The 14603-nt window shown below is 44.4% G+C and overlaps 1 protein-coding gene across 1 annotated transcript in view; it reads left to right on the top strand.

The window, feature by feature from the left end:
- Nucleotides 1-14603, top strand: part of ADCY2 (adenylate cyclase 2) — a 430840-nt gene that overhangs the window by 407430 nt on the left and 8807 nt on the right. The window contains exon 22 of the mRNA XM_024752509.1: nt 1471-1578. Within this exon, the coding sequence (XP_024608277.1) occupies nt 1471-1578 (108 nt within the window). The remainder of the gene's footprint in view (nt 1-1470; nt 1579-14603) is intronic.

Below are 14603 nucleotides of genomic sequence, written 5' to 3'. Positions count from 1 at the left end.
AAAATATCTCTCCAGCATGCCCATGAATTTTCTTGAAAGGCTTGAACTCCAAGGAAAATACTTGCCCATCTCTTTATACATAAAAAAGATAGTAGATTATTTGCATGTGTGCCTGTGCAAACTCCAAGGTCTATGTCAAATATCAATTTGAAGTGTACATGGATGGCATGCTTTATTATTGAAAAAGCAATATGAATGTGGTAGAATATATTTTAGAAGGGACAAAGTGTACATCTTAAGTATTGGAATAGGTGTCAATTTTCAATTTTCTGCCTACAAAGGAAACAATGCACTTTGTTTTCTAGTAAGAACAAACAGACCTCTGGTTTGAAAGATATTGTTGTTATACCATTTTTAACAATATTTTGCAAATATAGGAAAATTGACATCAGTGAACATAGGTTCATCATGATTGATGGAATTTTGAAACACAGTGATGAAATTATATAATATGATGGTTTCAGGCCAACCTTCTAAATGTCTTGTGGGACCTGTGCATTTCTCTGCTACCACCACTGTCACCATGAGGTTGAATCAAGACTCATGGTGAAGTAATGACAAGTAGAGATTTTCACTGTTGTGCAGGGTTCACAGTGAAAAATGTTGGCACATTTCCTCCAGCTGCCCCTCGGTAAAATAAATGCTCTCTAGCACTAGTGACCATTCTTTCAGGTTGGATTGCTCATGGAGATGTGATCATGGGATTTGCTCACTTATCTTAGATTCTCTGACATGTGATCTTGAGCGAATCTCCTCTGAAAGCAGGAGTACCAAGGAAGGGTCTAGAAGATGTTCCCAGTCTTCTGTTCGTACCTTTGTCCTGCTGAGCAGATACGGAACCTTCCAGAGTTTCCTTCATTTGCTCTCTCCATCCAGTCTTTCCCTTTCCTACAGCTTCTTATTTTTACCTTTCCTCCATCCCACCCCAAGGTCTAATGTAGTAGATGAGGAGGACCCCAGTAGGAAACTGATTACTGGTGCCAGAAACTGGGGCAAAGAATATTACGGTCAGGGCTGATGAGAGGGGCCATTTATTCCCTCCACTCCAGGTTTTCAGAGGGCAAAAGTCAATCCTCAGCACTACAGTTGATCATAATTCACCCTCACCATGCAGGGAAGACCTCACTCTCTGAATCATGATTTTATATTTAGACCTTTCAAACACAGAGTGGGGAAGTTTATTTGAGGCCATTATCACTCACATCATAATTTATCCCGTTTCCTTCACTAGCAAATTCTAAAAGGTAATTCATGTTAGCTGGAAGTAAATCGTTATACTGCCTATCTTTCCAAGGACATGCCCTTTGTGAGATGCGTGAATGTTCTTTCCCCACGATGCCCAAGGTCGAAGGGTGAATAATCCGTATCATGTTCCTGTGACTGAACTAGGATTGGAGAATGTCTCTAGAAAATGCTTGGCCTGGGGTCAGCAGCCGACTGAGTAACTGTGTGATTGTCATTGCCCCCCAGCTGCTGTCCAAGCCAAAGTTCAGTGGAGTTGAAAAGATCAAGACCATCGGCAGCACGTACATGGCGGCGACGGGTCTGAGTGCCGTGCCCAGCCAGGAGCACGCCCAGGTACACACGTGTCAGCCACACCCAGCACACGTGAGCCTCAGCACTGCCCACAGGTCATCCTGGGACCAAAACAGTGACCCATACACTGAATTGCAGGCACAACCCAGACCTCAGTGATTAAGGTCTCATGAGAAAAGATGAGAATTCTGGAGGCTTCTGAGGGTCTGTTCACAAAACTTCTTTCTCTGGCAGACAAGGTAGAAAAAAAACCACCAGTCTGGTAGCTGCCTGATACCAGATAAATAGACAAGAAAGTTGATTAGAGCTGTTTATTTAAAGGTGACTCATTATGGGAGGGCTCCTGGTCTTTTGATTTAAAACAACGTGGTCAAAAACATGCTGACCACCCAGAAATTTGGTTGAAAAGGTGATTTGGTCAAAATTGAGTATCTTCAATCAACTAGGGTTTTTGAGGGGGGTTTTCTGTTATGTTGTGTTTTGTTTCTGTGTGTGTGTGTGTGTAGATATACTTTGTTTTTGTTTCTCTTTTGGCCATGCCGTATGGCACGTGGGATCTTAGTTCCCCGACCAGGGATCAAACCCGTGCCCTCTGAATTGGGAGCGCAGAGTCTTAACCACTGGACCACCAGGAAAGTCCCTAGATATGGTTTGTTAACTTGTGGGTCAATAACAAGACCCCTTTCCCGTCGGGACAGTGGGCTCCCTGACGTGCACTGGCTTGTTTGACGCAAGGCAGAGGTGGTGGGTGCAGCACAGAGGGATGAAACTTACCAGAGCACAGCTTGCTGGAGGTGGTTGGATTCCCCCAAGGAGAGGAAGAGCTCAGCCATTCCCCGACCCCCATGTGTCTAGCTTCCCTCCAACCCCACCACCTCCCACAGGCAACCAAGAGAGGGACAGAGGGGCAGCAGCTTGCTCAGACAGAGTCCACCCTCCGGAGCATCAGGAGAGGGTCCTCTTCTCTCTTAACATTCGTGGGCAGAGACGAAAACATGAAACATCAGACTCAAGATTAACCCTAGCATTTTTCTGAGTGAGTGGGGTAATATATGTCCCTTCTACTCAGGTGTTGCTTCCAGATTATTATTTTTTTCATGGGTATGAATTACTTTAGTAATAAGGAAAAGTAAAACAAACAAGCAATAAAAGAAAACTTAGAAGAATCGTAAGTTTTGAGAAGTACCGTTCCAAGCAATCTTGACGCCTGACACAAAAGGAAAAATGGACACCCCTGTTTACGTGGTGCTGTGTATCTTTCAGGGTTGGGTTTTTATTGCCAGAACATTCAAGTGTTGAAAAACTATTGGAAAATTGGACAATAAAGGTATTAAAATGTACAACATTGTTTTAATTCTAAATATCTTATTTTTACCCAAGACAGAACTAATTAGATTTTTACTGTCCTGGCTTTAATGGAAGAAAACTTAATCCTTTTCAGCATCTTTAATGTTCTGAAAAAAATTAACCATTAAAAATAACATAAAATTATGTACACAGGGACAGACATTTTTCCTGTTGCCTCGGGCTCTAAGACGCCCAGCACAGCACTGTCAGAAACTGATTAGTGAGCTCAGCTGCCATAGTGAAGGCTGGGCAGCTTCAACAACAGAGAATTATTTTCTCACAGCTCTGGAGGCTGGAAGTCCCAGATCAAGGTCCTGCGGGATGCGGTTCATGTGAGGGCTGTCTTTCTGGCTTGTTGCTGGCTGCCCTTTTGCTATGTCCTCACAAAGCAGAGAGAGAGCCATCTCGTGGGTATGGCTTCCAGATATGAATTTGAGGGGGATCTGTGCAGTCCACAGCCCCTATCTTTCTTTAAATTTCAGTGTTTTACTTCTTTCTGGATTTGTCTGCATTAATTTTGATTTTCTAAACATTGCACTAGGATATTATTTCTCATGATGGTTGAGTTTTTCAGTGCCCCCTTAAGTTTTGCAGCTGAGGTGAGTGCCTCACTCTTCTCACCCTAATCCGAGCCCCAATTCTGAGGCCTCTCAGCTGACCTCCTCTTGTGGCCCATTTAGGGCACTTGACAAAATCACACCTGCTCCAGAACTTAGCTAGCAACAGCCACTTACGGAACCCTTGGCAGGGATGCTCAGAGGCGCATGAAGACCCATTCAGCATTCAGCGTCTGTGCCGGGCCCATCCTCCATCACCCCTCCATCATCATTCCTCCATCATACCTCGATCATCCCTCCATGATCCCTCCTCCATCCCACAATCACCCTCCATCATCCCTCCATCACCCCTTCATCACTCCTCCATGACTCCTCCATCATCCTACCATCATCCCTCCATCACCGCTCCAACATTCTTCCATCATTCATCCATCACCCGTCCTTCATCCCTCCATCATCCCTCCATCATCCCTCCTTCATCCCTCCATCACCCAACATCACTCCTCCATCATTCCTACATCATTCCTCCATCATCCCTCCTTCATCCTTCTATCATCCCTCCATCATCCCTTCTTCATCCCTCCATCATCCCTCCTTCATCCCTCCTTCATCCCTCCTTCATCCCTCCATCACCCCTCCATCACTCCTCCATCATTCCTCCAACATCCCTTCTTCATCCCTCCATCAGCCCTCCATCACTCCTCTATCATTCCTCCATCATCCTTCCTTCAGCCCTCCATCATCCCTCCTTCATCCTTCCATCATCCCTCCATCATCCCTACAGCCAGGCTCCCTGGTCTCGACTCTGTCACCACCAGACCCTGGTCTCCTGGATCTTCAACAAATGTCTTCAGGCCTCTCCTCCCCCTTCCCATAGGCACAATTTTTGGATGGCTTGTCCTTATCTACTGCCTTTATTTTTCACCTTCTCCTTCTGTGCTAACCCTCACCAATGCGGATGTCAGAAATTCCACTCCAAAAGATCAGGAAGTACTTCCAAATTCCAAAATCCAAGTCGGATTTGCATTCCCCAAGCGATCATTCTCTGTGTCCTGTCTGTGGCCTCTGATATCGCCAGCCATCACCTTCGCCCAGAAGTCCTCTTCTCCCTCAGCTTCTGGTTTCTTCTCTTTAGTGAATCCTGCCTGAGGTCTTCCTCTGTGGACATTTCCATGTTCTTTCCCCAACCCTTCCCCTCCATCAGGGATCTCAGCTAAGACTTGCTCCACCAGCCTGTATATCCGACCGCTGACAAAACCATCATCCACCTTCCTGACCATTAGGCCAAGCTTGGAGCTCACGTTTCCAGCTTTCCACAGACACCCAGCTTGCTCACAGCACCCTCACCTTCCTCTTGTCCTCCGTACTCCCAGAACAGGGCCTCCACCATCTGCCTCCATGTCCCTGCTCTGACCCATCCCCTACCTCTCCCTACAGCTCCCTCATCAGCCCTCAGACGTGCACTGTGCGTCTGTGAAGACAAGCACCAAGTGCTACTCATACACCCTCCAGGAGGGGTGCACCCACCAGCTGCATCAGAGGCCCTGTGGTGGGTGCTATACATGGTCTCCAGACACCCGAGTGAGGGGCTGGAAATCTCCATTTCCACAGGTGATTCTGATGCACAGGGAGACACCCTGTGTTCAGATCTCACCCATCAGCCGTGCCAAGGCTCCCGCTTTCATAGGAGCCTCTCCTGCACCCTGACCTGCTTTGGCCTCACCTGACCCTCTGTGTCTAGATCCTATTTCCTTTCCTCCCACGTGCTGCATATCATTTCCTGCTTTTGTTTAGACGTGTGTTTCTTGTCCAGCATCCAAATTATAGCAGGGGCCGTGTCTTATGTGGTGTTCCCCAAAGTCCCAGAAGGGGGCGCTGAACAGAGCGATTGCCCATGTCTGTTCAATGAGTGATGGAGCAGCGCGTGGCCACCCTGCTTCCCAGCCCAGCCTCTCGCTTCCTTCCCGCCATTTTACAATCCTACTCCTCCCCGTGCAAACGTGCTCTTTTTTTTCTCCTACCATTTTTGAAAACTTAATAAATGCCTCCTGAGTCTTTACTTTTAACAAGCCTAAGAGGCACCCCAACCCGAGCCCATTTTACAGATGGAGAAACTGAGGCACAGCAGTGCAGTAACTTGCCCAAGGTCATAGAACAAGCAGCCATAGAACAGGGCTATAGAACGGGGCTGCAGACCCGGGCACTCTGGGTGCAGGGCTCACCTCCCTCCGCCCACAGCTCTCGTGCTGCTTCACCCCCTCCTCTTCTTCCCCAGTCCCCCACCATGTTGGCTTCTGCACCCACACGTTTGTACACACACCATTCACCCAAGCACTCCTTCCACGGGTGCCCCATCCCTCCTGCCCTCATCACTGGCAGCCACAAAACCTGCCTTCTCAGCTACCCTTGAGCTGCATCCTGACAGCCACCACTGTTAATACATGAGTATTTACCTTCACGGTAGAGTGGAAGGAGCGTGGCTTTCACGTGAGACTGCTCAGTCCTTACCATGGTAGCTAAGCTTTCTGCACATTAGTGTCCTTTTGTATATAGTGGGGATCCCACTCATTTCCTGAGGCTGTGGGGAAGACATTAATATGCAAAATGCTCCACGGGCAGAGTGGGTAATAAAAATGATAATAGTGGTAATAATACAGTTGTGGTTTGTACACTGTTTCACGTATGGATACCATCGCTTCCTCCCGCAGAATAGGTAAAAGGGTTTGGGGACACAAATGAAATATGGCATCAGGTCCATGTAGGGAGCTTTTACTCAATACGAGCTATTTTTATTTAGAACATTTAATTAGAATCTTGGTAAGATCATCCTAGAAATATTTTGAAATTCAGTGAAAATCTGAAAGGAAAGTTCATTATGTTTGATTGGGGGCATAGCATGCTTGAGAAATAATAATATGGATGTAGTCTTTATGAAAAAATGAATGTCCCTTTTGCCTTTTGTAGCCTACCTACTTCTCTCTCTAGTTAAAACCAAAAAACTTTCCATTTATTGTTTACAAACAAAAAATGTTCTATTTATTATTTAGCCAAATATTTAGTTTGGCAACAAACATATTCAACACAGCCAGATATTTAGTTTGGCAAAATATATTGGGTTTCTCAAGGATGCATGTGTTTTTCTTAAATCCAAAAAGAGGCAGAGCTGTCTAGATAGAAGCAGCCTTTTGAAAGTCAGCTTTTATTTGTAATTACCTCCACATTTTCTACATGCCGGCACAGGCTACTTACCCACCGGGAAAAAGAATGCACAGGGGGGTCTATCAGCACCTAGTCAGAGCAGGGCTTTCTATCTGCCTTTGTTTTGCTTCATTTGTGTTAACTTAAGTGAAACAACACATTCTGATTTTAAGCTTAAAGACAACATGACTAGATGGTTGGTTGTATTATTTGTAACAACTGATTGTTGTTGTTGAAAGAAGCGGGCATTTGTCAAAAAATGAAACATTACATGGAGAACAGGCTTGCATTCTGAGCCCGCTCTCGTAATCCCCGGAGCATGCACCTGAAAAGTACATGTTCCGCGATGGAATTCAGGGTTGATAGAAATGGGGAGCTTATGCACCCCAGAGGCACTTCATTTTAACGTCAGGACTTCACCACTTCCCAGACCCATAGCAGCCCCCTGCTCCTTCCCAGCCATGGCCTTTAGACCTCAAGCCATGATAGCACACTTGTGGTTACAGGTATGTTTTTCTTGACTTATGTAGACTTCTTATAAAAGGACATCTCACTAAAAAATAATCATCTCCAGTTTCTCCTGAAAATTGGTAGATCTCCAGATCTTCATTCCTGATGACAACAATCACCAGCTGAGAAGCAGCTGCCCCACCTTGGCACATTGTCCCCAGTTTGCCACACTACTCACCCCTCCCTATTGCCTCATTCCCTCTGCTGCACTCTGGAGCCTCCCCTACTCGACCTCTGAAGGGACTCTGCCTGCCCTATCATTAAGGAAGTCCATCCTTCATGCCAGAATCAATGATTAGGGTCATCTCTGGTCTTATTATGTAAATTGGTTTTGATCTTTTTAATACAAATTTTACTGAGAACTTAAATATGTCAAAACCAAAGTACAGAGATGATAACTTTCATGTAAACCCATACTTTGATTACACTATTGCTGTGATGAGCCTTACCTCTAGCTTTTACTCACCATTTCAAATAGAGTGATGCCCATTGCCAGCGACACTTTGGAAGAAGTGACTTGTGGTGCCAGAAGAATGGGGGGAGGGGAGAGGCAGAGAAGCAAGAGATAACAGGGAGCTTGTATTCCTATCAAGGTATGAGTGCTGGTGCTCATTAAAAAATTTTAAGCTTTGTATTATTGCTCTCTTTTTAATTATTTTTATTTTAAAAAGTTAAGTTATTTATTTTATTTTATTTTTTTTGCGTTACACGGGCCTCTCACTGTTGTGGCCTCTCCCGTTACGGAGCACAGGCTCAGCGGCCATGGCTCACGGGCCCAGCTGCTCCACGACACGTGGGATCTTCCTGGACCGGGGCACGAACCCACATCCCCTGCATCGGCAGGCAGACTCTCAACTACTGCGCCACCAGGGAAGCCCTAAATTATTTATTTTAAATGAGTTTTTTATTTTATTTATTTATTCTATCAGAACAAATTTGACAGCAGGTTGTGGGCTAAGGGTAGTTACTAGTTTGTAAGCACTCTGTTTCTTGCTGAGTTGGCCCCATAGACATAACCGCTGTGGCTAGCACTAGGATTTCTCCATCATTCTTCTCCCTCCATCCCCCAAATAAGATCCCAGGCTCCAAGTGACCCATCTATGAGATTCCTACACTTACTCAGTTTATTAGCAAAACCGAGCTGACCGACAAAACAATGAGCAATAAACATTGCCCATCCACATTCACTGAGTCAGGCTAACGGTTCTGTCTCTGCCTGAGTTAGGAGCTGCCTGATTTGACTGTTTGGGATTTTATTTAGCTAGTAGGTCAACCAGCATAGATTTTCTTTACCCATTGGGGCAAGTGCCAATTACTTGTTAATGACTGCCCCTCTGTAACTGCCCTCCAGAGTTTATAGTCTGGAAAAAGTCATGTATGCAAACAGCAACTCCAATGCTAGGTAAGCCTGGGGATATTAGAGGTGTCTCAGCTGGGCTGCTATAAGAAATTACCATAGACTGGGTCATAAGCAACATTTATTTCTCACAGTTCTGGAAGCTGGGGAGTCTGAGATCAGGTCTGCAGATTTGGCATCTGGTGAGGGCCCTCTTTCTGGTTTGCAGACAGCCATCTTCTCTCTGTGTCCTCATTCGGTGCAGATGGAGAGCAGAGAGAGAGGAAGCAGCTCTCTCCTGTCTCTTCATATAAGGGCACGAATCCCATTCATGAGGGCTCCACTCATGTGACCTAATTACTTCCCCAAAGCTCCACCTCCTAATACCATCACACTGGGGATTAGGCTTCCTCATATGAATTTTGGTGAAACTTTAGGATACTCCACCAAGTTGATCAGGGAAGAAGTAAGGAACCATTCTCAGATCTTCTGCTGCCAGTTTCTCAGTAACTAAAGCATATGTTGAAACTCAAAACCATAGTTTCCTTTACTGGCAAAAGTAGAAAATAGTTTTGGTCTCTGCTGAAATGAAAAGCAATATCTCAGTGCTGTGTATTTTTGCACAAACACCAAAGCTATCGTGATGTAGGGTAAATGGAGAGAGAAATGCCCTCCTACTTTAATGCTACTAATAGGAAACAAACACTGAAGGAAGAACCATCACTCTTCGCTATACACACTGAGAACCTCAAAGATACTTAACATTTCAGACACCTAGATTGTTGTTGAAGCCATTCATCAATGTAGGTTGCTCAGTGTGTGGAAAGTGGGGGGAAGTACTAAACTAGGGCATAAAGCAATTCTTGCTAACATTTTCCTCCTAGAAGCTTTTCATGTCAAGCAGAGTGATGTGCTTCTCTAACCTATCATGAAGGAAACTAAATAAAACCTGAGCCTCAGGGATGCAGGCAGAATGTGTTGCCCATATGAATTCATTTCATCTTAACCACAACCCTATGAGACTGGTAGTTATTGTTTCAATTCACAGATGAGGAAACTGAGCCCCAGAGAAGTTAAGTGACTCAGCCAAGGCCATGCAGCTGATGATTGTGGAACCTGGAGCTGGACCCAACTTTGTCTGACTCAAAAGTGCTGGCAATTATTTAGTGAACTTCCTGCTTTCAGACAAGTAGTGGTCACCATATAAACAATGAAAATAAAGAAACAAAGGAAATAAAGAAAGAGGTGAATGGGAGAAGCATGTCCGTGGGAGATGGACTTGGGAGCTGAGGAAGCAAGATGGAGGGGACTGTCTGAATCTCAGGTTTCCAGTTTAGGGATCTGAAATTGATGACACCATTAGCAAAAGTAGAAGAGTCAAGAATAAGAGCTGTTAATGGGAGATTAAATAGAAATAATAGTTTTAGACTTACAAGTTTGAGTTTTCAATAAGGCACCCAAGTAGAATTCCAGTCATCCACATGGGTGGTGGCCAGTTCCAGAGCCATTAATGAGCAATGCTCGGATATAGTTTTCCATCAGCTGAATATCTCTTAGACACATCATCCAACACAGCTGTCACCATTTTAGCAGCAAGACTATCAAGGAAAAATGCTTACCTACTTGTCTACATGTATGTGCCTATTTTATTTAAATCTCTCCCTTAAGAAGCTTACAAAAATGGATGCAATGCAAAAATATTTTTAAATTAATAAACTAACATGCAAGGAATATGAAAGATAAGATAGAAACAAAAATGAGGATGATGCAATAAAATGAAAATCAAATAGCAAAAGTTGTGACCATATTCAAGATGCACACGGGGAAGGAGGCAAGAGGGTGAAGTTTATTTGTCTGATGTTAAGTATTGATACCTCAGCTTTCTTTTTGTTTCCATTTGCATGGAATACCTTCTTCCATGCCCTCACTTTCAGTCTGAGTGTGTCTTTAGATTTGAAGTGAGTCTCTTGTAGGCAGCATATAAATGGATTTTTTTTGTAACCTATCAGCCACTCTGTGTCTTTTGATTGGAGTATTTAATCCATTTACATTTAGAGTAAATGAAGATTGAGGACCCTGGAGATAGATTGCCCACCTGCAAAGCCTGGTTATTCCACTTACACAAGTTATTAACCTCTCTGGGTTTCCCTTTCTCATCTGCATAATGGGGATAAAGACAGGCATTCTTTCATGGGAAACGTTGTGAGGATTAAGTACGTGCATACATACACTATTGCTATTAATTGTTCCGAAATTTCCAGCAGCCAACACAAGTGCAGTGCTTTAGTGTTCATAAGGTGAGGTCAAGTCACTCATTCATTAATATATTTGAAACCAAGCCACATCAGGCTGCAGCTGGATGCTCCACTGGGTCCCTGACCCAAGCTCTAACAAACGGGCCCTCAAAGCATTAGGATGGGTCTGTAGTGAACAGTGAGCTCAGTAACTTCCTTATGGAAAATGGTCTAACACATTGAGGGGGGAGGTTGTTATCCGTGTCCCCCACATTGGCAGGTGGACTCTCAACCACTGCGCCACCAGGGAAGCCCTAGAACATCTCTTAATGCATATTTTAATCAAATACATTCTTTGGTAGAGTGAGATCAGGTGGAGAACATTGCGTCCAGTTTAATCCAAGTTCACTGGATACAGAGGAATCCACAGATGGCCCAGGAATCAGGCCATTTTCCATAAACATTATTTCATGCCTCTGAGTTTTGATGATAAACACTGGGAAGCTGTGGGTTCCAGTCCTGCTCTCCAAAAGGTGCCTGAAACTCAGATGCCCTGAGCTCCCAGGTGAGGGCCGATCTCCATGCTGGGACATGCAGCTTACCTGGTTGGGGTGACTCTCCTTCAGAGAACTGTGAGGTCTGATCCGTTCTCCCAGGAGCCGCAGGCAGCAGAACTAAGTGCTCCTTAGACAGCAGTTCCAAATCTTCAGAATCAGATGAGCACCAAGACAGCAGGAACGCAGTGGACGTTTGATGGATAGAGGAAGGCGAGGAGGAAAGAGAGGAGAAGCCAGGAGCAGAGGCTTGTGTTAATTTCACCTCGGTCAATACCAGTCACTTGGGTTATAAAATAACCTCAATAAACATGCATTTACTTTATGCCACATTCCCTGCAGGTGAAACTTGCAAAACAAACAGCTTTCCAAGTGTGTTCCAGGAAACTGAATGAGTGGTCTCTCTGTGTAGCTAGAAGTCAGTTAAATATTTAGAGATGGGAGAAATTATTTGGATCATGGAAGAAAGAGCTGTTTCAGGCTGTCATCAAACATTTATCAAAAGTTCAGTTATAAGGACTTCTTGAAGTGACCTGAGCTCTTCTAGAGACTGAGCATAATTTTCTCTAGGCTTTACTAAACCCTAATGAGCCCTTGACGTTGGATTTCAACCCCACTCCCAGATCTCAGTCTCTTCATTTATCACTGAGGTCACATCAAACCCACAGTGGAAGACTGCTGCCTGGAAACAGATTGGGCAGTCATTTATCAGGGAGAGAAGCTCGTTTGCTGCACCTTGATTCCGTGAAAAGCAAACCATTTCTCCCACAGCCAGTCTGTTCTCCTTGCCAGGACTGTTGTAATTTTTACGGCACAGGATCCTGTCTGTTGATTTAACAGCTCATGCCTCCCGTCAAGGAGCAAGATGTTTTCCAACTGCCTGCATATACCTCCAAGTCATGTCTTCCCCCTAAGTCATGAGACAAGAGATATTAGCAAGCTCCGATGGAAAAGTGTAACTGTTCTTAAGAAATGACTCTCTGCATTTCCACCAAAGTTAGCTGACAGTCTGCTTTGTGGTTCTAATGTTTTAAATGGTTTGGTTTTGCTCCCACACTTTTAAGTTGCGGATTTATGGCAACAGTAGTATTTCATCCATCTTTTTCTAGAATGATACAATTCACTCGAGGAAAGGAAGGAAGAAATCTTTCTCTTAATTCCTCTTCCCCCTTCATATATATATATATATATATATATATATATATATATGTATGTATATATGTATGTATATATATGTGTGTGTATATATGTATACATATGTGTGTGTGTAAATAGGTATATATGTGTGTGTATATGTATATATGTGTGTGTGTGTATGTATATATATATGTGTGTGTGTGTATATGTATATATATGTGTGTGTGTATATATATGTGTGTGTACATATGTGTGTGTGTGTATGTATATATATATGTGTGTGTGTGTGTATATGTATATATGTGTGTGTGTGTGTGTGTGTATAAAGTTTAGTACAGTGGTCTCAATTGGGAGCAATTTTGTTCCCCAGGGCACATTTGGCAATGTCTGGAGACCGTTTTGGTTGTCACACTGGAAGGAGAGATGCTCTTGGCATCTAGTGGGCAGAGGCAGGGATGCTTCTCAACACCCTGCTGTGTGCAGGACACCCCCCAACAAAGATTGATCCCACCCAAATGTCAGCAGTGCCCAGGTTGGGAGACTTGCTTTAGTGCTATCCCCTTCACTGGCATTATTAGAAGGCCGTGTGGGTCATTGGACTGCCCTCTTGCCGTGTTCCTGTTTCCCTTAGCTGTTACTGTGGTTTTCTCCATCTTCTTGGCATCTTGAATGGGTGGGTTCTGTCCGTTTCCCTTCTCAGTCATCCCCACTGAAACCCTCAGAGTTGGTTTTTATCTTTACCCTCCATGGAGTATGCCCCCCACTGGTCACCAGGTGCCTCCTCTTCAAATGCCCCAAGAGCTTTCTCCACCTCTGATTGAACTCCTCTGGGGCCCAGAGGGATGAACAACCGTCCCAGAAATCACAGCGCAAGACCCGCGATGACTCCGTGTTCTGTCCTCTCAAGTATTTCCGGGGTCCTTTACTGACCCCGCCCCGTCCCAGCTGAGGGCCTCCCCCAGGTCACCCCTCTGATATTTTGTTTCCATTTCTTCCCTTGGAGCCCTCGCCCACTGCAGCGGACACGTGAGTGATTCCTCTGGGCGTGTGCTTCCCACGGGCGAATCCCTTGGCTTTGACCTTCCACCACAGCTGAGGACTCTCTCTTCCTCCCAGACATCATGCCCCGCTCGGCTACCCGACGGTCAACCGAAGTGTAGTCTCTCAATAGACATTTACTAAGTACTTCTGCACCAGGCGCTTTGCTGTTGTGTGTGTCTACAGGTTAACAGAACATAGTCTCTGCCCTTGTGGAGCTCACAGATCAGGCAGGGAGACCAAAGAAAGACGGAGAGGACGTCCATACCAAGAGCCTGACGGCAGCTCCGGGGCTGCATTTCAGTTCAGCCTTACGAAGCTGTGTTCCAAACTATCCCCTGCACCTAACCACTCCAATAAAAATTAATTTAAAAAATAAATAAGCAAGCAAGCAAATAAATAATAAAATAAAATTATGCCCCAAAAAACTGGGGGACCTTCAGGACGTGTAAATGAATACATTTTTATAGGTTATATACAAATACTAATAAAGAATCTTTTTTAAAAAAATATAACCAAAAATAGAATTTTCAAAAGGATGAACTTCAAAAGTAAACACAAACAGAATAGGTGTTACAAATTAATGGTAAATGTGAATTAGTAACAGGAATCATAAATGCAAATTAATAGTAAAAAGAAGTAGAAATTTCCACTTATCTTCATTGGAAATCTTGGACTTTTCCTTCAGCTCCATGTGGGTGATAACTCTCTATTCCTCAAGGGATGATAAACCACCCAGGGACCAGTAAAGGCAGAAAATGGTTAGCCCCTGTATAAGTCTGCCCAGGCTGCCATAACAAAGTAACACAGACTGGGCAGCTAAAACAACAGCCATTTATGTTCTCACAGTTCTGGAGGCTGGAAGCCTGAGATCAAGGTGCCGACAGGGAAGGTTTCTTCTGAGGCTTGTCTCTTGGGCCTGTAGAATGCCACCTTCTCACTGTGTCTTTACATGGTCTCTCTGGGTGTGTCTGTGTCCCAATCTCCTCTTCCTATAAGGACACCAGTCATACAAGATTGGTCATACTAATGACCTAATTTAATCTTAATTCCTTCTTTAGAGACCCTGTCTTCAAATACAGTCACATTCTGAGGTCCTGGGGGTTAGGACTTCAATATATGAATTTGGGGGTACAAAATTCAGCCACGACACCCC

This window comes from Neophocaena asiaeorientalis, unplaced genomic scaffold (assembly GCF_003031525.2).
Source record: "Neophocaena asiaeorientalis asiaeorientalis breed wild unplaced genomic scaffold, Neophocaena_asiaeorientalis_V1.1 scaffold52, whole genome shotgun sequence".
Classification (NCBI taxonomy): domain Eukaryota; kingdom Metazoa; phylum Chordata; class Mammalia; order Artiodactyla; family Phocoenidae; genus Neophocaena; species Neophocaena asiaeorientalis.
This window is presented reverse-complemented; position numbering and strand designations above follow the sequence as displayed.